The sequence below is a fragment of the Palaemon carinicauda genome, chromosome 1 (assembly GCF_036898095.1).
Source record: "Palaemon carinicauda isolate YSFRI2023 chromosome 1, ASM3689809v2, whole genome shotgun sequence".
Classification (NCBI taxonomy): Eukaryota; Metazoa; Arthropoda; class Malacostraca; order Decapoda; family Palaemonidae; genus Palaemon; species Palaemon carinicauda.
The window spans coordinates 66,915,534-66,938,033 of NC_090725.1; the positions used below are offsets into that span (position 1 = coordinate 66,915,534).

A 22,500-nucleotide genomic window follows, 5' to 3' on the forward strand; every position below is an offset into this window, starting at 1 on the left:
TGGTGGAATTTGCCGTACATTTTGATCTGAAGCTCATTAATTACAAGATGAATAATAGGTGGAGTAGAAGTTTAAAAATAGGAGTATATGGAAAATCCTATCGCTTTTCAAAAGGGTCTTAATGGCTGAGTTGGACTGACGCTTACACTTAATTCATACTATGGTTATTTAAAGGTTTAAAGGCTTCTCGTGAATGGCAGAGGCAAGGGACAATGACACTGCCTTGGCTAGCAAGACAATTCCCCAGAAACTGACCATATACATATGATCAGCGTTCTAACCCGCTCTCCATCCAAGCTAGTGTCGGGGAGGGCCAGGCAATGGCTGCTGATGACTCAGCAATTAGACCTATAGGTTCCCCCAAACCTCCCATCCTTAGCTCACAAGGATGGTGAGATTACAGACACTACAAGAAACTACCGAACTCGAGCCCCAGTCCAGTAAATCGCCAGACCTAGGACGTTTCCAATAGGCCACTACAATTAATTACATCGGAGGCAACACATTTTGTTGATGACTTCCAGACGGACGCAATATTGCGATAATAAGTTTGTTGGATTATAACTTGGAGTTAAAGAGTTCCTGCAACCTCCCCACAGACTGATAAGCGAACAATTACACACGAGTCAGGGACTTCCATGCATCAACAATTACGTTGGTGGAAGACACACCTCCACCAAGGTTGAGCCAACCACTCCACCCTGGAACCAAATCTCTTCTTTCTGAAGTTATTTTTCTGTTTCTCAAAGTTAAATCAGTAGTTGGCCGTGACGAAGTAATAATAGAACGTTATAGTTTTTCTGTCGTTGCAAATAACAAACTCGACTTTTTAATATAATCTAACTTTAAAATCCTGCATAAATTTTCAAGAAATCCAGCAAACAAAATGACCAAATTAATGAAAATTCTAATAACTTTGGCAGAATTAATTACAACCATAACAACAAATATCCATAAATAAAAGATTTGATACTTCACGCACAAGATCAGATCTCCGAGGTATTAAAATCTCCAAGATCCCAAGTGAACAATGATCCAGGAGTTTTCGGCGCATTTTAAGAAATTCAAATAGAACCGTAACTTGAATCTGTTATGTCTTGATATAGAATATTTTCCTCTTAACGTCTCATGCGTGGCTGAGTTTGGGTGTTAATATTTCAATGGAAAATTCGAAATTTCTATTTTTTTTTTCATTTATATTTATCATCATTATTATTATCAGCCAAGTTGAAATACTATTTGGAACAGCAGAACACTACATAAAAATCAGTCCAGATCGGAAAAAAATATGAAATAAAGAATAAACTATACAGTATATAATCGCTGAATAACATAAGTAAATAAATAAAAAATAGACTTTACACCAAATTCACTTGAAGCTACTCAATAAAGAAGCTTTTGCAGCAAATTTGAACTTTCGATATTCCATTCGTACAACTACACAATTAGGAAGGTCATTCCACAATTTGGTCACACCAGAAATACGTTCCAGGAGACCGAGTGATATTGAACCACACATAAGAAAGGGGAAGACTGACAGAATCAACAGCAAAATGGTTGGTATAGGTCTAGTCTCACCAAATAACAACAATTCAAATAAATACATATATTAGCACCATTGAGACTAAAGATCACATGATCCAAAATATCAAATTATTATCGGCTACGAATATAATATGAATCCAAATACAAAAACCTGCACCAATACAATCACACATCGGCGTAGACCCAAAATCACAAAACCATAAAAAATCATCAGTGGGAACATGACAATCGAAAAATTGAAAGGAAAAAAATAACGTGTCACATATAACAGCGTTTAGTGATAGTGTCTACCACATCAACAAGAGAAAGACAAGTGACAGGTAATGCCAGGTCTTCCAGCACTCAACACCTCATTCCCGTGTGGTCTCCCATTCTTGTTCCTTCCTACCTGATGACATCATAGCATCCGCTATTGGAGTAAAAAAAAGTCATGGAAAGTGCCGTGGCAAAGAGGAAGATAACCTTTACAAAATAAAATCTATATTAGAGAGAGAGAGAGAGAGAGAGAGAGAGAGAGAGAGAGAGAGAGAGAGAGAGAGAGAGAGAGAGAGAGACTTTTACAGGCCACGGACACTAGTAGAAAATAATACACTTCTTTAATACAAACATTTGATTTTCACATTCCCTGTGTCTCTCCCCTGATTAAATCAATAATCAGGGGAGAGAGACAGGAAATGTGAAAATCAAATTTTTATATTAAGGAAGTGTATTATTTTCTACTAGTGTACGTGACACGTCAAAAATGATGGCTAAAATTTTAGCTAGATATATGCACACAAAGACTCAACTCTTTCCTGACTACAGCCACCTGGTTCGGCAATTTGCGGGAGTGTGTGGTTTCAAAGTGTACCTCTAGGGGGTAACTCCCTTTCTACAGGGTATGACTATAGTCTCTAGCCCCTGAGCGTGACAGGAAATTATATATATATATATATATATATATATATATATATATATATATATATATATATATATATATTATTAAATGCTAAGTTACAACCCTAGTTGGAAAAGCAGGATGCTATAAGCCCAGGGGCCCCAACAGGGAAAATAACCAAGTGAGGAAAGGAAACAAAAAAAAAAAAGAAAAAAAAATCGAATATTTTAAGAATAGTAACAACATTAAAATAAATATTTCATATATGAATTATAAAAAACTTTAACAAAAACAAGAGGAAGTGAAACTAGAAAGAACAGTGTGCCCGAGTGTACCCTCAAGCAAGAGAACTCTAACCCAAGACAATGGAAGACCATGGTACATATATAAATGTGTGTGTGTATATATATATATATATATATATATATATATATATATATATATATATATATATATATATATATATATATATTGCCAGACATTTGCTCTTTATTATATGGGGGGAGGGCATTGAATTCTGTAATTCCTACCAACAGCAATAAGTCTATTATTAAAGTCCTTGCAGAATGGTTTAAACTGCTTTAATGCATATTCCTTATTGGCAAAATGATCGATCCATAACGATTCCCCTTCATAATATCTCTCTGTATTTGCATTCTCTGGCTCGTCTTCCATTAGTCCATCACATCATATACTTCGCAATTTTTTACCCGTTTTATTGCTCATTCCATATTTTCTCTTAATTGGATATTAATTACCACCAAGAGAAACGCTATTGGATCATTACTTCGGGTGGTTAAGTTTTGTGCGGAAATTATAATAAATAATGATAAAAAGTTAGAGAAATCTTTGATATGAGAGAGAGAGAGAGAGAGAGAGAGAGAGAGAGAGAGAGAGAGAGAGAGAGAGAGAGAGAGAGAAGAGTTTGCAAAATACAAGGAAAATTAAATTTTGAAGGTAACGTTTAATATATTTTGTCTGTATGAACTTCCATAAAAAAAAAATAATATTGAAACACAGAAGATAGGGATTCCAAAGCAAGACTTTAAGGTAAACAAAATCCAAAATGAGTTCTTATACACAAACATTTTTGTTGGTTGAAAAGATTTTTTTTTTTTTTTTTTTAAACTGGAAATATGTCTTCTTACGGGTTTCGATATTAACTTTAATATCACTTCTGCTCTTATCAACCACCCATGACTGGCATAAAAAAAAAGCACTAAACAGTTAAAACTGATTTCTCTTTCCTCCATTTTCTCTTTTCGTTAATTTCTTTTAATTTTGTTTTGCGTTTGTTAAATCTCATTAGCAAACCCAGCAGGAGCATAAAAGGCAAGCCAACTTTCACAAGCATTGCTTTCTTCGACGTATCACGGCGCAGGATTATTGACAATCATTATTGTTTTAAAGTCTCACTTATTGCGAGATAAAAAGAAGTATCGATGTTCAAATGACCCCCTTTACATGTTCAAATGACCCCCTTTACATGTTCACATGACCCCCTTATATGTTCAAATGACCCTCTTTACATGTTCATATGACCTCCTTTACATGTTCAAATGACCCCTTTTACATGTTCATATGACCCCCTTTACATGTTCATATGACCCCCTTTATATGTTCAAATGACCCCCTTTACATGTTCATATGACCCCCTTTATATGTTCAAAATACCCCCTTTACATGATTAAATGACCCCCTTTACATGATTAAATGACCCCCTTTACATGATTAAATTACCCCCTTTACATGATTAAATGACCCCCTGTACGTGTTCAAGTGACCCCCTTTACATGAACAGAAGCCTAATTTACACTTGATTTCATAACGAGATTCAAAATTAAGATTCCTTTCGGGAATAACTTTATTTATATTTACCAACACTAAAATAACGCAAAAGCAAAAAGAGGAAACAAAAGAACTAGCTGTCATTGTTATGAAACTCAGGAGGAAAAGGAAATTCGCAGTGAAAACTATCTTTTTGTGGGCTTTCTGGATATAATGCATAAATGCAACTGTCAAGATTTGCGTTAATATTGCTAAAAACTTGACGCAAAAGCATACCTCAAGAAAAATGAGAGAAAGAGAGAGAGAGAGAGAGAGAGAGAGAGAGAGAGAGAGAGAGAGAGAGAGAGAGAGAGAGATTCTTTGTGGTCCACCAAGCTTAAAACTACGAACCACAAAGCGCAACTTATGGACCGAAAATTGAATATGAAATGAGACGAGAGAAAGTGAAGGCTGCGGAGAAGCAGCAACGGCCTCAGGGAGAGAGAGAAAAAAAAAGAGATGCTTGAAGATGTGCGAATTACAAATGGGAGGAGGAGTGGGAGGGGGAGGAGGAGTGGGAGGGGGGAGGGGGAGGGGGAGGGCGAGGAGGGGAGGGGACCAAGAGAGGTAAAATGACGCAAACTAAAGCCGGAAAAAAGGAGTGGATTGGAACACGGAAGGAACCGGAAACGAAAGGCACATTCATTGAAAAGAAAGAAAGGAAGAGTTTCAGCAATTGTAAAGAATGAGAAAGAAAATAAGCTTTTCAGTAATTGAAAATAAAGAAAGAAAGAAAACAAGGAAGAAAGTTTCAGCAATGGAAAATATGCTTCTTATCTCTTAAGACCTTTCTTCATGCTGAAGAATTATACATATATTCCATTTCATGCTTTAGATATTTCTGTCTTGAAGTGGTATTTTATTGATTTTTCTTAGGCAAAATATCTGGTCACGACTCCGTAGACTTATAAACCAATTGATGGTGACAATGATGATGATGATGGTCATTACAATGATTTTCCTACTGCCATAAAGGACAGGATATAAAAAAAACCTTCTCAGTAAAGGTTTAGAAAAACTTACAATTCTCAAGTAGACTATTCGATCCCGAACAAGGATAAATGTATGAAAAACGGTCTATTTTTACGTGCTTGATCACACTTGCATGTTGGCAATGTCCAATTTCATTAGGGAACAACATCCGATGTCTTATACAAATGTGGCTGCAAAGTCATGTCCAATACGTGCTACTTTTAAGGGGAAATATTATACCCCTACCTTTATCTAAATATTCACCACATTTTATAATGATATTTTCCCCAACGTCCTATCAACAAAACAGATAAAAATTCCTTCTAATCATCCACAAAAAAATAGGATGACAAAACCGTACCTAATACTCAAATTTCTTATGTCAAGTTTCTTTTTCTATACAGAATTCAAAAAAAAAAAAAAAAAAAAAAAAAAAAAAAAAAAAAAAAAAAAAAAGTCCCAATAATCATCGCATCCACATACAAAAATCATCTCAAAATTGAAAAAAAAAACACATATTCCTTAGTGAAGGCTAAAATAATAGGGTTTCATTCTAAAAATAACAGATTCATATTTCCTTTCCCTGTTGGAGTCCTTGGGCTTATAGCATCATGCTTTTCCAACTACGGTTGTAACTCAGCTAATAATAATAATAATAATAATAATAATAATAATAATAATGAGGATGATGATGATGATGACGACAACAATAATGAATTGAAAAAAAAAAAAAAAAAACATGGAGAAAAGTCCGATACCAAGAGAAAGCTATGCAGCTTACAAGATTTCCAGAAAACTTTCTCAGGGCACAAAGAAATTGGAAAATATTTGAGATGTTTGTAGAGAGCCAAACGACTGAATAGGAAAAAAAACAAGATGGCATACTTTTGAAATAAAAAACTAAAATAGTATAATGCACAAACATTTGACGGCTGGCCAAAATACATCAATCAAGCAAAACATAAGAGACTTGACAAATAAATATTGAAAAAGCTTTGTCATGGACCAGTTTATTATAATATCTTCAAATCTACTGCATCATTCTCATCTTTATAGAAAGTTGGCTAGCCAACTCACTACGATAAACAAGATGCAAACAGGAGCTCAAAAAAGAAATTAAAATTCCGGGTTAATTATTACTATTATTATTATTATTATTATTATTATTATTATTATTATTATTATTATTATTATTATTATTATTATCATGTTGAAATTATAATAACATCTACTCAAAAAGTTAACTCCAAGACATGTGTGAGGTTTCCTGCAACCCTAGTTGGAAAAGCAGGATGCTATATGCCCAAGGGTTCAAACAGAAAAAATAGCACAGTGAGGAAAGGAAACGAGGATATAAATAAACTACATAAGTAATGAACTATTAAAATAAAATATCTTGAGAAAAGTAACATTTAAATAGACATTTCCTAAATAAACTATAAATACTTTAACAAAACAAAAGGGAGAGAAATAAGGTAAAATAGTATGCCTGAGTGTACCCTCAAGCAAGAGAACTCTAACCCAACCACGTCTTATACAGTTACAAAGTTACAAGGTCACTTAGACACCACATAAATATCAAAGCAGTGTCGATAAGGACACAAATTTTGTGCATACCACGTATACGAGAACTACAAACTATTCAAAAGAAAAAGTATTAAGGAAAACACTACCGGCAGTTCATATCCTATCTACATAACAATTGAGGATTATCTAACTCTGAAAAAATCCCACAAAGAGCGTATATAATTGAACCGGAACTAAGGTATGAGGCAGAAGAAAGAAATCGTGTGGGCAAAAGAGAAAGTTTACCTGGGAGTAGGTAGACACACCTGGGTTCGGAAGGGACATCTCAAGAACACTTTCATTTTTGTTTGACTCACGTTACTCTCCTGAATCCAAAGGAGAAAACTGCCTTTATCCACGAACCTTTCTTTTCGCCATTTTGCTTTAGGAAGCTCTAGTCGAGTTTAATAATGTTTCATCTTTTAATTTATAATAGCACGAAATGGTTTCCTTTTAATATTAAAATATATGCATATTAGGGTCGATTGAAATTAGTCGAAGTAACTAGCTTATTTCATAAATAAATATTTGCGGTTTCTATGTAGTTTACGAAATTTTAAATCTACAAACTATTTCAACACAATCATATATAAATTGTAAATTTTGCTAAACCTTTACTGGAAAAGTATTTTTGATATCCTCTCCTTTATGTCAGTAAGAAAATGATCTTAATGACCACTGTGTATATACTCATCATCATCGTCATCTCCTACGCCTTATTCAAAAGGAAACATGCAACTGGTTTATAAGTTTACGGAGTCGTGACCAAAATATTTTTCCTAGTTTAAAGAAAACACAAATGTCTGCTTAAAAATCAAGAAAATACCACTTCAAGACAGAAATGTCTAAAGCATGAAATGGAATACATGTAATTTCCGCAGAACAAAAATAATAAAAGCCAAAATTCATTTTGGGAGAAGAAAGTGGGCATCCCAGACCAGTACCGGGGAGAAAGTGGCCATCAAATATATGGCAATAGTCACTAACAAGAAAATATGACATGAAAATACTATGTATCCCATGAAAGCCTTTAATATCAACAAAAAAAGTAATAGTCATGCCTTCTCCATCAAGAGGTTCAATATTGCAGAGTATTCTACAACTTTTGTTCCAGATTTGACCAGACAGTGGGATGAACTTCAAAACCTGAAGCGAATGTTTTTCTTTATTTTGAACAGGCTGACATAAGTCTATCTTTATAGTTTTTATATGAAAGGTCTTACACTGTCTTGGGTTAGAGTTCTCTTGCTTGAGGGTACACTCAGACACACTCCTCTACCTAATTTCTCTTCCTCTTGTTTTGTTAAAGTTTTTATAGTTTATATAGGAAATATTTATTTCAATGATGTTACTGTTCTTAAATTATTTTATTTTTCCTTGCTTCCTTTCCTCACTGGGCTATTTTCCCTGTTGGGGCCCCTGGGCTTATAGCATCCTGCTTTTACAACTAGGGTTGTAGCTTATCATTTAATAATAATAATAATAATAATAATAATAATGTTGTTAATGTTCTTGATTTTTTTTTACATTATTTGTTTATTACTTTACTTGTAGTTTTTATTTCCTCATTTCCCTTCCTCCTGGGCTATTTTTCCTTGTTGGAGCCCTTTGGCTTACAACATCCTGCTTTTCCAACTAGGGTTGTAGATTAGATAATAATAATAATAATAATAATAAAAATAATAATAATAATAATAATAATAATAATAATAATAATTAGAGCTACGCTGGGAGCATTCCTATACACAAAAGAATTCTGGTATTATCATCATTGCTTCAATCAAACCCATCACATGTTACCCTCGTTGCTAATTCTCCTCGTCATTGGCGCCACCTATCGCACATAGATATTAGATATTATTATTATTATGATTATGATTATTATGATTATCATTATTATGATTATTATTATTATCATTATTATGATTATTATCATTATCATTATCATTATCATTATCATTATTATTATTATTATTATTATTATTATTATTTATTGCTAGACTACAACCCTAGTTGGAAAAGCAGGATGCTACAAGCCCAGAAGGCCCAACAGGGAAAAAAGCCCAGTGAGGAAAGGAAACAAGAAAAATAAAATATTTTAGGAATAGCAACAAAAAAAAATAAATATTTCCAATATAAACTATAAATACTTTAACAAAACAAGAGGAAGAGAAATTAGATAGAATAGTGTGCCCGAGTGTACCCTCAAGCAAGAGAACTCTAACCCAAGGCAGTGGAAGACCATGGTACAGAGGCTATGGCACTACTCAAGACTAGAGAACAATGGTTTGAATTTGGAGTGTCCTCCTAGAAGAGCTGCTTACCATAGCTGAAGAGGAAAGTAGCCACTGAACAATTACAGTCCAGTAGTTAATCCCTTGAGAGAAGAAAAATTGTTACAACAGTAAAGTAAATTTCCCACAATTCTTATGTTTATGTTTAGGGACCTTTTCGTGCAATTAGTTATTTAGCAGAAAAGAATTTCTTGTAATTGGCCGATAAATTCCCTACCCATAAAATATAAATCAATAATAATAATAATAATAATAATAATAATAATAATAATAATAATTACTTTATACATCAACAAACTACATTGAACTCAAATAAACTCAGCGTTCTTATAAACAATGATCTAACAACGTATAGAGAAAAAAAAAATATACCAGAAAAAAATAACTAAAACATTATATACAGTAAGGTGAAAAGAAAGTGCGAGAAAAACCCTGTCGTCAAAACGTTATGAAAAGACCAATTCCCATCACCTGAAACCTGTTCTGACCAGAACTATGCCTCCCTCCCACCAGATGATAAAAAAAAAAACTCAAAACTGGAGCAGGAAACACGAGGCACAAAACCACTTTCTTTGCAATCAAGAATGACCGGTTGGGAATAGCAAGTGTCCCTAAGGGCCCATGCTTAAGAAAAAAAATCCTCACTTTCACTGGTGTTACAGTGAGAGAGGGGGTAGAAAGAAGTTCTCTTATGTATCAATATCAGTAGATATTGTCAGCTTATTAGGAGGTCTACAGAAATGCCAATAAGGGATTCCACTTTCTTTGTGAGAGAGAGAGAGAGAGAGAGAGAGAGAGAGAGAGAGAGAGAGAGAGAGAGAGAGAGAGAGAGAGAGAGAGAGAGAGAGAGGCCACTTGCAATTCTACAGGGATGCTATTTCTCAAGAAAGCGAAAGTAGTTTATGGAAGCGGACGTGGTCTATGATTTATTCTTGCTACATCTGCTTTCCCGCCCACAAATAAAGACAAAGAATGTCACAGACAATGTCCTCTTCATTTTCAATGCATAACACGTTCACTGAAAGTCCATGCGCTGGGTCGTTTCCTCTGGCCCAACTGTGTGATGCTATCACTGTCAACAATCAGGAAGGTTATCTCGATACTTTTTATAACATTATCTATATAACTGGCTGCAATGTTCTTATTTCTACTAAAGAAAGGGGAAGCTTCACCCAAACAGAAGTTCAAAAGAAATTGAATTTCAAGGCTAACAGCGTTTCTTAGTTACAAGATCACGCAAACACCACATTAATATTATCAAGGGACCGTCGATAAGGAAAGAAATTCTGCGAGTATTATAAATACAAAAAGTACAAAATATTCAATAGAAAAAGGATTAAAACACTGCCGGCAGTTGATATCCTATTCAAAATGGTGTCTTAAAATATGTGGCATGATTGTTTGAAGCTACCATCCAAATCTACATTGTTACTTACTCGAATGGTTTAAAATTGTCATATTTTGAAATTTAATCAATATTATTTCAAGTGATATTCTTAAATAATTTCAAAGTCAAAATACTTAATACCTTGAAACGGCTATAGTTAAATCAACAGGGAGTATTTCTATGATTTTATCCAAAGAATGAACAAAATCAGATAAAGTTGAGTAAACTAAAACGAAGCTGAAAGTTCAGCCCAGTGCTAAAATCTAATCTTTCATCACATCAATTTCAAGCACTTTAATAAATATTACAATCTATAAAATAAAGCTTATATATATATATATATATATATATATATATATATATATATATATATATATATATATATATATAGATAATTAGAAGTTAGTCCATGATTGTCATAGACAACTAACAAACCCAAGATTAAAGTGACGATTACCATATCTATAAATGACACAGACCAATACAGCGGTGGACGTAGACCTAATTGACTTTCTTGCGTTCATTCGTTTAAGAACGCCTTGCCTTATGCAAGACACAGGCTCTTGCGTTGGGAATCGGTAATAGAAAAATTAATTTGACACGGAAAATTGACTGGCAGAAAAGAATCAAATATATGTAAAGGGAAAATGGTTCAGGTCGGAAAACTTTCTTGCACCCTGAACGTTTTAGCCAGCTACGCCCTACAAGTTCTTCATAATGCGCAAAAAAACTAAAGTAAGTTCCCTATTGGCGCCAAAACCTCGTAATAATTATTCCTTCCGAAATTATGTTTCCAAATACTCAAAAACTAGGTAAAAACTTAGCGGCAAATTATGCCTCGTAGTCCAACATACTCAAAATTAAACATTCCCAGTTCCTACATGTCTTGGACGCAAACCAAAGGAAAATCAATAACTTAACCAAGATTCACTCAGGAATACTATAAGATGAAGGCGAAGAATTTACAAAAATATATCGATCAATCAACTGCCAACTAGATTTATTAGGTTTCATTACGGTGAGCAAGGCTTGTAAGGTGCCTCGTATAAAAAAAAGATGAATAATCTTATTGCCTACCAGTTCCAGGGGGTTCTGTAAAGCTGAATGATAACTCATGCAAATTTCCCCTGTTGTGAAATATAGTAGCACTGGATTGTTTTAAATAAAACATGCCCTGACTATCCAATATTACTATTGAAATAAACACTGAATTAACAAACAAAGAAACCCAAATTACATTCAAAATCATGGTAATTATACTTACAAAATCAATTCTTTTATAAATCTCTAAAAAACAGAAATTTACATATCTTGACACTAGTTTAAACCATGAAATAAAATACGAATTAATAACCTTAATGAAAGACTTTGCGGTTGACCTCGACTGCAGAAAGTTTGCTAAAACTTAACACGCAAAAGCAAACGGTGATTGCACAGATAGAATTGTTATTGCAATGTCATTGGAATTAATATGAGTTTTGTGAAACAACAAAATAAAAAAAATTACTCCTGCAACTAATAACAACAACGATGACAAAACGAATACAGCCAAACTCAATTTTTGAGAGCTGAACACGAGTTTCGAAACGTCATGCCTGTGTGTGGAAAGTTGCCTAAGCATTATTCCAGTGAATAATCTGAAATGATACCGCTATTTATTAGAGATATTCTGCATTCGTTTGAACTTTCCCATGACCAGCTTTAGGAAGTAATTCAATGAAAATAGAAAATTTAGGATGTAGAATGAGTACATATTTATGCTCATCATCATCATCTCCTACGCCTATTGAAGCAAAGGGCCTCGGTTAGATTTCGCGAGTCGTCTCTATCTTGAGCTTTCAAATCAATTTATGCTCTCTCTCTCTCTCTCTCTCTCTCTCTCTCTCTCTCTCTCTCATGTATGTATATATATATATATATATATATATATATATATATATATATATATATAGTGTGAATGGTGTGTACACTCAAAATATACACGTATGCTTTCATGCATAAATTTATGTACACTACACCCGTGTTTATGAAAACGCTTCAATACGCTTCGAATACCTCAAGAAATTCGTGATTGCCAAAAATGAGGATCCTACTCAATATGGAAAGATTCCCACAGGAAGAAGTTGCCAAAAAAAAAAAAAAAAAAAAAAAAACTTTTGTCATTGTCTGTCGCAAATGGTGTGAATAAACGCCATGCTTGACAGACGGAGGGGTTCATGCTTGCCTTGAAAAAAGAACAGCAACATCAATAGTCTAAGAGAGAGAGAGAGAGAGAGAGAGAGAGAGAGAGAGAGAGAGAGAGAGAGAGAGAGAGAGAGAGAGAGAGAGATTGTTTTAAAATCCTGATTCTAACTATACCTCAGGTCGTCTGATCAAATTGCTCCCATTACAGCAGACTTCATTACATAATATCAATCATCGTTGCTCGTTATAACGTAACGCTGTCAGTTTCCTACTTCCTTATTTTCGCTTCCTCGGGCGTTAACACTTTTTATGCTAGTTGTTATGTATTCATCTATTATTGCGATTCTTTTATTCATGAAACTGCTCTCATTTTTTTCACCCGAGTTCTTCATAATCTTTCCCTGTTTACTGGAGAAATGAATGTCATTCACACAGACATACTATTCCATTCACGACTAAACAGAATTCCATCGATGTATAATTAACATTATAAGACTTTCAGAAAAATAAAATTCTACAAAAATATAAAATTGGAAAAAATACTTAAGCTACGAATCCATTTTTGTTTTGGACATCTATCATAACTACAAAATATACTAATAAATTTGTGTGCAAATTATATTCTATTCGACTCTTTAAAAAAAAAGAAAAAAAAAAAACTTCAGTGACCCTTATCATATTTACTAGATTCAAATCCGCTATTTCGACCCACGATTAACTCATCATGATAACTGGCTACACCTGATAACCAGTTTCTCACTAATAAGCTCACGTCGACGGCAGCATAAGACTAGCAGCATTGCAAAGCATTGGCGGTTTTACGAATTCCCGCCAACACCATCCTCAGTGAAAGCTAAGAGTTACGCCATCGTCAGCTACATTGGTTATCGAGAATTACGTTGCCTACATCGAGGGGAACAAATTCTGGTCAACTCTTCTCCATCTCGCTTGTTGGTTTGTTTAATGAACCTACGAAGAAGATAGCATCTGTTTCCCAATGTTCAGATGATGCAAATAGCTTAAGGCTTGCTCTCTAATATGAGACCGATATTTGAATATGTTGACACAACCTGTGATAGGTGTCTGTTAGGTATAAGAGAGGCAAGGTGAATGCAAGTTTATATAAAATCAATTGAGAGCAACAATGTCATAATAAAATCAAACAATCTGAAAGGTTTTTCTAACAGCACGGGAGAGCGAGATAAATAAATAATATATATACACACACATATATATATATATATATATATATATATATATATATATATATATATATATATATATATATATATATCAATAGCATTAGTTTATGAGCTTGTATGAAATACGTGCGGTACAATATATATATATATATATATATATATATATATATATATATATATATATATATATATATATATATATATTCACAAACTCACACTATCCATTTATACTACATTTCCACTCTCAGAATTCCATTATATTCTATTACGAATCAACATATCCATCGCCATATCTAACGTATAACACACACAATTATCTTTTAATAACGGTTATTACAATATTTTTTTTTATTTCATAATAGCCATGACTTTAAATTCCATAAATCTTCTTTGATATGCCTATGAAAATTTTTGCCATAGCCGATGACCTTTCCTGCCTGATTACAGATAAAATTTTGTTTCTTGAATAAAACTATAAATCCAAATACTGACTTTATAAAACATCTTTGAAAAATTCACAATCTTCAGAGAATAAAACTTTTAAACGTACTTGACATGAATCCATATTTTCGGCATCTAACATATCTACAAAATATACGAATAAATGTGTGTGATTTAGATTCTATTCGACTCTTTAAAAGGCTAAAATCTTTAGTGACCCTTATCACATTTACTGGAATCAATTCCGCTAACCATTTCCTATCTATAAACGGCATTGGCACTTTACAGTAGATCAACTGAGCCTATAATTTTCTAATTCATCATAATTTAAAACTAATCATCTTTTCATTTGGATTCAAGCACGACCCCCGATTAACATTAGCAAACTTTAATTAACACAGCATTAAACTCAATATGTCATGTGGGCCTATGTGTAGAGGGACACATGGTAATAAGCCCATACTCACAGCTTCATATTGGAGGCTTTATTCCTGTCTGGCTGAGAAACAGTTCTAGCACATGTTACACTTCTCAAGGCACAAAATTCTTTATGGGTCGGCTTCTAAAATTATTAAGTCCTTTTCCAAGATACTCCGCACACCAAGAAGAGAAGATGCAGGCAGAAGCCACTAAGAGGTGGGACAGTTCACTCTGTCAGTCCGTCCCAGGCCAGGTCTTCCGGACTTCTAGTCGAACTCTGTTCGCTCACATGAGGAGACTTCAATGGTGGAGAAAGACCCTCCTTACTCCCTCCCCCCTCTTTTGCTTCGCCCCTCACTGTTCTCCCCTCTCCCTTCCGTGTCTCAGACCTCGAAAACACACCAGTAACGCCATCATCGAGAGAAAGTGGTTTAGATTTAAACCCGTCCGACGATCTGATTGGTGAAAGTCATGGCTGGTTAGGCTACGCCTCCAGAACCTCTCAACTGGAGGGTTTTACTTCGCACGGTCGACGTTAGATGGGCATAGAAAGGACGGGTTGGGTGGCATCAGGAGGGGTCACTGGGCATGCCGTGAAAGTAGAGGGGATCAATCCCCCAAAATTTTCAAGTTTCGGCTTCTCTAAGGTATCTATGTGCGCCTGTTACACCTGCGCCCATTCTTACCCAACCCAAAGTCGCCCAGATAAAAAAGCAAAACTTATAAAGACAAAAAACTGATGGATACCTAGACACTATATTTGGATATCTACCTTTGCGGAGAGGGAAAGTTGATACAAATACGTTGCTTGAAGAGAGTAGACATGCGTGGTACACATGGATCGCCCGCGTGGACGTATTGTTTACATTTTAACGGAGGAAATCGGAACTACAAGTCCACAGTCCAACGTTTGTCAAGGTTATTGCGTGACGGAGAAATAAAAACACAACCTTCCATATTGCGATGAAATGACATGTTTCTTTCGTTAGGGACCACCCACCTCCGAAATCCCAAGACTCACGTAGAAGACAACCCCTCCCCCCACGCCCATGCACACACATCAAACGCCAGAAGACGCGACAAATGATTCTTGGTAGATTTAGCCTTGAGATGATAATTAGGGGTTACTTTCTGACACCAAGTGGTTGGTTGTTTTGAGTTGTTTAGACTACAAATACACGTTTGTTTTTCTGCTTCGTGTTCTCTTATCTGTGAGAAAGTTGGATAAAAAAGGGTCAATGATTTCTCCCTTTTTTTATCATTTTGGCATTCAAGTGGCCAACTCTCGCTGATAACGATTACAGTATTAATCAAATCATCTTTAGTATAATAATGATAATAATAATAATAATAATAATACAGGGCATCAGCCACCATTTGAGATACTACCGCTAATGGATCCTTTGACTGGCCAAACAGTACTACATTGGATCCTTCTCTGTTTACGGCTCAATTTTCCTTTGTCTACACATACACTGAATTTTCTGGCCTATTCTTTCCCCATTCTCCTCTTTCGCTCAAGTTATTATAGTTTATAAATGAAAGGTCTATTTTAATGTTGTTACTGTTTTTAGAATATTTTATTGGTCATTATCTCTCTTTTAGTTTATTTCCTTTCCTCATTGGGATATTTTCCCTGTTGGACCCATTGGGCTTATAGCACCTTACTTTTCCAACTAGGGTTGTAGCTTAGCTAATGATAATAACAATTCCCGAGTCCACCCCCACATGAAAACAACAATGACAAAATACAACAACAACAACAATTATAATAATAATTATAACAATCATAATAGTAATAATAATAATGATAATAACAATACAAAACAATCAATCTTATTGACATTGAAGAAAATGCTTAAGGATTTTCTAATACAAAATTAAGAAAATATGATATAAAGGTATTATTCATTCTAGTAATTAAAACCCCGTTTTTTATCTTAGTATTCAATAACAACTAACTACGAATACCCACGTTCTGCCAAGACCCATATTTGTGTATATCTTATTTCTTATTATCACATCACTACTGATCCTTCATCAGAAGCATTTACTCTAAAAAGGTATTTTTGTTTCCTGCAACAATAACAACAACATCAAAGCTCGCGTTAAATACGGACACCTCTTGTGTTACCAAATCATCGGTCTAATAGCAATGACAAAAATAAATATAATAATAAAGAAAAGCATGGCACATGAAGGTCACCTATCTATAAAATTAATTTTTGCCTGTCACGCCATTAAACCCGACAATACCACCACCTGGTCACAATGAATCCGACCCAAATTCAGAACACAAGATTTGAGACGTGTTACTCCGTCCGGGTAATGCTCCCAACCGCCCGTGACTCCACACATTCTTCTCTCATTCATTTGCATGTTGCTGCATATCATTGTCCCCGTCATTTCCTGCGTCTCTGAGCGGTGTAACTTTTACTTTTTATTTCCGAGAGAGAGAGAGAGAGAGAGAGAGAGAGAGAGAGAGAGAGAGAGAGAGAGAGAGAGAGAGAGAGAGAGTTTTGGTTGTTAACTGGTCACTCCGCAAAATAAGTTTGCGGCCACTCTATCACAAATTAGATAAGTGCAAAGCTTCTGAGCTCATACTTATTACTGCATTTAAGTTTTTTTCTTTTTTTATCTGTAAGCTATCATTAACAACATTCTTGATTAAAATCTTAATCTTTAGTTCTATCCCATTCTACCTCGAAATCAGTTGGGATAACACCTTGCTAACATCAGTTTTGACAACCTGTGTGGCTAGGTTTGGTCTTTTTAAATTATTTCATATGTGCAGAGAGAGAGAGAGAGAGAGAGAGAGAGAGAGAGAGAGAGAGAGAGAGAGAGAGTTCAGAGTGCTTTCATTTTCTTCTCTACCTTGACAAGCGTAGCCTACACAACGGTCTAGGTATATAGTATACCTAGACCATGGCATAATCGCTTCATAAATCAGCAATTAATTCAACAATTACAGAAGGAATACGAATCAGCGTTGAGCAATGTCCCTTTCACGAGAAGTATGAATAAAATACACGTTGGGAGCATGAGATAGATAATTCCGAGGCGCACACAAAAGGAGTGAAAGTGACCCCTGTTGAACTCAGATGAGCGATTTACCGCGAATACTAATAGTGTTGTTGTTTTGGGTTTAGCCGAGAAAGAAGACTAGATAACAGAGCCTAAATATATGATCAAACCTTCTGATTCGCTTTAATAATAATAATAATAATAATAATAATAATAATAATAATAATAATAATAGACGACTAGATAACAGGGCCTAAATATATGATCAAACCTTCTGATTCGCTTTAATAATAATAATAATAATAATAATAATAATAATAATAATAATAGACGACTAGATAACAGGGCCTAAATATATGATCAAACCTTCTGATTCGCTTTAATAATAATAATAATAATAATAATAATAATAGACGACTAGATAACAGGGCCTAAATATATGATCAAACCTTCTGATTCGCTTTAATAATAATAATAATAATAATAATAATAATAATAATAATAGACGACTAGATAACAGGGCCTAAATATATGATCAAACCTTCTGATTCGCTTTAATAATAATAATAATAATAATAATAATAATAATAATAGACGACTAGATAACAGGGCCTAAATATATGATCAAACCTTCTGATTCGCTTTAATAATAATAATAATAATAATAATAATAATAATAATAATAATAGACGACTAGATAACAGGGCCTAAATATATGATCAAACCTTCTGATTCGCTTTAATAATAATAATAATAATAATAATAATAATAATAATAATAATAATAGACGACTAGATAACAGGGCCTAAATATATGATCAAACCTTCTGATTCGCTTTAATAATAATAATAATAATAATAATAATAATAATAATAATAATAGACGACTAGATAACAGGGCCTAAATATATGATCAAACCTACTGATTCGCTTTAATAATAATAATAATAATAATAATAATAATAATAATAATAGACGACTAGATAACAGGGCCTAAATATATGATCAAACCTACTGATTCGCTTTAATAATAATAATAATAATAATAATAATAATAATAATAATAATAATAATAGACGACTAGATAACAGGGCCTAAATATATGATCAAACCTACTGATTCGCTTTGATAATAATAATAATAATAATAATAATAATAATAATAATAATAATAATAATAATAATAGACTAGATAACAGGGCCTAAATATATGATCAAACCTACTGATTCGCTTTGATAATAATAATAATAATAATAATAATAATAATAATAATAATAATAATAGACTAGATAACAGGGCCTAAATATATGATCAAACCTACTGATTCGCTTTGATAATAATAATAATAATAATAATAATAATAATAATAAAATTTACTTATAACTAAAAATTAACAATTTCTGCAAAACAAAATTCTTAATTAGCCTTATAATATTGATAGCAATCAAACTACAGAAAATAATAAAATTCCACGAATAGCTGCATTAAAACTTAAAAATAAATAAAGAAGTATTTCCTACAAGGAGAATAATATTTATCTAAATTTTGAGAGAAAAGACGTTGCAGTGCCAAACGAAGTACTTGGATCCGATACATTTTTTGTTTTTTGTTTTATTTCAATTCTTCATCTTCGAAAATAACAGCGTTATTTGTTGTCAAAGTCCTGAGAAGAAGAACTCTCCTTTATAGCAGAAGCCACTAAGCCTCCTAAACTAGTACAGTGGTGACGTGATCGCCTGGCATTCGCATGGCGGCAGATCGATCCCCTCCCAGGGCCGTGAGTTTAAGCTGTTTACTGGGGAGGCCACTGCTGTGGTTGGGCACCACAGTGTGGGGGTTGGGCTTGCCCGGCTGACGTTCTGGTGAGCATCTATTCTGATGAAACTGGAACTGAAACCACACCTTTACCTTTAACACCTAAATTCTGGATAAATGTAAAAAAAAAAAAAAAAAAATAAAATAAATACAATAGAACTTGACACAAATTCATTCACTGCAGTTTATTGGATCAAAAAGATTTTTTTTCAGAGAGAGAGAGAGAGAGAGAGAGAGAGAGAGAGAGAGAGAGAGAGAGAGAGAGAGAGAGAGAGAGAGAGAGAGAGAGAGAGATGTTTTCATTGTTATTCGCCAGGATACTTGAAAGGGTGGAGCAGGATCCTGGGGTGGAGATAAATGTAATGCATAATAAGAATAACGGTAATAAAATATAACTAGACAATGAATGTGGTCAACACAATATGAAAACTGAACTTTCACGCTAAAAATAGTTATCATAACAATAATGAATATAGCATAACTACACCATTAATAAGGGCAGTCATACAAGCAAAGGAAAAAAAAAATATTCGAATATAATCATATACTTTCAGTATTATGAAAAAATTATAACTAAAACATAGAGCACAAAACATCTGGAGTAACAAACTAAAAAAAAAACCTTAGACTCTTAGAGAATTATTATTATTATTATTATTATTATTATTATTACTAGCCAAACTACTACCCAAGTTGGAAAAGCAAGATGCTATGTTTTTGTTCTTTTTTTTCTTTATGTGGTCTCTCCACGAATATGACTAAAGAGAATTGAGGTCCTACGTGATAAAAAATAAACGTTTCCCTCAATTTTGTTCATCCAAATTTCATCTTCATCTCCTCCTAGGCCTATTGACGCAAATGGCCTCGGTTAGATTTCGCCAGTTGTCACTATCTTGAGCTTTTAAATCAATACATCTCCATTCATCATCTCCTAATTCACGCTTCATAGTCCTCAGCCATGTAGTTAGGGGTCTTCCAACTCTTCTAGTGCTGAACTAATCTCTCTTGTGTGGTGAACTAATCTCTCCCCAAACTTACCTAAAAACTGCATAATGTTGCAAAAGTGCAAGATGTTCCATGATGTTACTAATCCTATCTGCCTTATCTACCATTAGGCTCAAGACTACACAGTATTCTAGAAGTTTTATTCCAGCTGTGAGTAACTTGTGGAATGTTCTTCCTATTCGGGTAGATGAATCGGTAGAAATTCAAAGTTCAAACTTGCAGCAAATGTTTTCATGTTGACAGAAGTATCTTTTTATAGTTTATATATGAACGATCTATTCTTATGTTACTACTGTTCTTAAAATATGTTATTTTAATTGTTCGTTACTTCTCTTGTGGTTTACTTATTTCCTTTCCGCACTGGGTTATTTTTCCTAGTGGAGCCATTGGGCATATAGCATCCTACTTTTCAAACTAGGGTTGTAGCTTAGCTAATAATAATAATAATAATAATAATAATAATAATAATAATAATAATAATAATAATAATAATAATAATAATTCATCAAACGTCATGTAGTATGATTTCTTCTCGAGCCAAAAAGGATACGGACTTTCAAACCGCCTGTGTACACGCCTAAGGTTTCACCTATTAGAGAACAAATCTTTTTAGTTTCTGTAAACTTACACGTATCTATTTTTTCCATGAACTGGTGTGATGAACTATTTAGACCGGAATTTATTAATGAAAGCACAACGTAGATATTATACTGTGCATTATAGAGCAGTTAAGGAACAAGTAGGAAAACGTCTATAATAATAAAGCCTTTAAAGATAATAACACCAAGCTTCCCAAATATTTTCTGTTGAAAGATTTTTTATTCACACTAAGTAGCCTCCTTGCGTAGTATCCCGAAATAACTGATTGTACATTATGGAATATCATCTCCTACACCTTTCGACGCAAAGGCCCCAAATAGAGGATTCATTGACTAAATTCATCAAAGGATAGCCAGTTCCTTGTGGTGAGCAGTGCCTACCTAACAACGGAAAGTGATCCCTGCCGGTCCATACTGATTCCAGTAAGATCATCCGCCAGGCATCGAGACTAGAAACCGAAGAGACATCTTTTCTATCGCCTTAAACCCAATCCGTCACCATGCTGCCAGTAACTTCATCGAGATTTATGGAATATATAGAAATAACGATACGATACAAGCCAATGAAGTTTGTTTCATGACTAAGAAATTATCACAACTACCCACGAAATGAGATATTTTAAAGACCATTTCCTATTCCCATATCTGAATAAGATGACTAAATTCAGCAAATTTGCGCGAAATTTTCACGGATTTCTCTACACAATAACAAATCTCAATATCGACAAAAACTAACATGATTTACTTTTTCGAAAATAACAATAACAAGACACTCAAATTCACAACTTTCCCTATAAACTAATATTTCAGAAGTCGACAAATATATAAAAATAGAATACAAATGTTACGTATAACAGCGTGGTCAGAGAACAAGCGCTTTCAGAAATGAAAGTAAAACCACTACTACTCAGGAAGGCTCATACTTCGTCCGGTAGAATTTTTTTATACATCTAAGAACGACCAGTTCCCTCAAATTCCTCTGACGAAAGGTAGACCGAGCTCCGTTTTCTACCCAACTTTTTCTAAGAACAAGAACATTCCTTTTCTAAAGCGTGATAATACGATTTCACCGATATTATTATTATTATTATTATTATTATTATTATTATTATTATTATTATTATTATTATTATTATTATTATTATTGTAGTTGTTGTTATTGTTGTTGTTGTTCTCTAGTCTTCGGTAGTGCCATAGCCTCTGTACCATGGTCTTCCACTATCTTGGGTTAGAGTTCTCTTGCTTGAGGGTGCACTCGTGCTCACTATTCTATGTTATTTCTCTTCCCCTTGTTTTGCTTAAGTTTTTATAGTTTATATAGGAAATATTTATTTTGATGGTGT

The 22,500-nt window shown here is 33.8% G+C and overlaps 2 protein-coding genes across 3 annotated transcripts in view; both read right to left on the bottom strand.

Moving 5' to 3' along the window:
* The window catches only part of LOC137648648 (mucin-2-like), a 30,547-nt gene extending 15,549 nt beyond the window's left edge, over nucleotides 1–14,998 (bottom strand). Inside the window, exon 1 of the mRNA XM_068381654.1 lies at nucleotides 14,763–14,998. Coding sequence (XP_068237755.1) covers nucleotides 14,763–14,770 — 8 coding nt within the window. The 5' untranslated portion in view covers nucleotides 14,771–14,998. The remainder of the gene's footprint in view (nucleotides 1–14,762) is intronic.
* Nucleotides 1–22,500, bottom strand: part of Ufd1 (ubiquitin fusion-degradation 1-like) — a 216,512-nt gene that overhangs the window by 59,738 nt on the left and 134,274 nt on the right. The window lies entirely within an intron of this gene.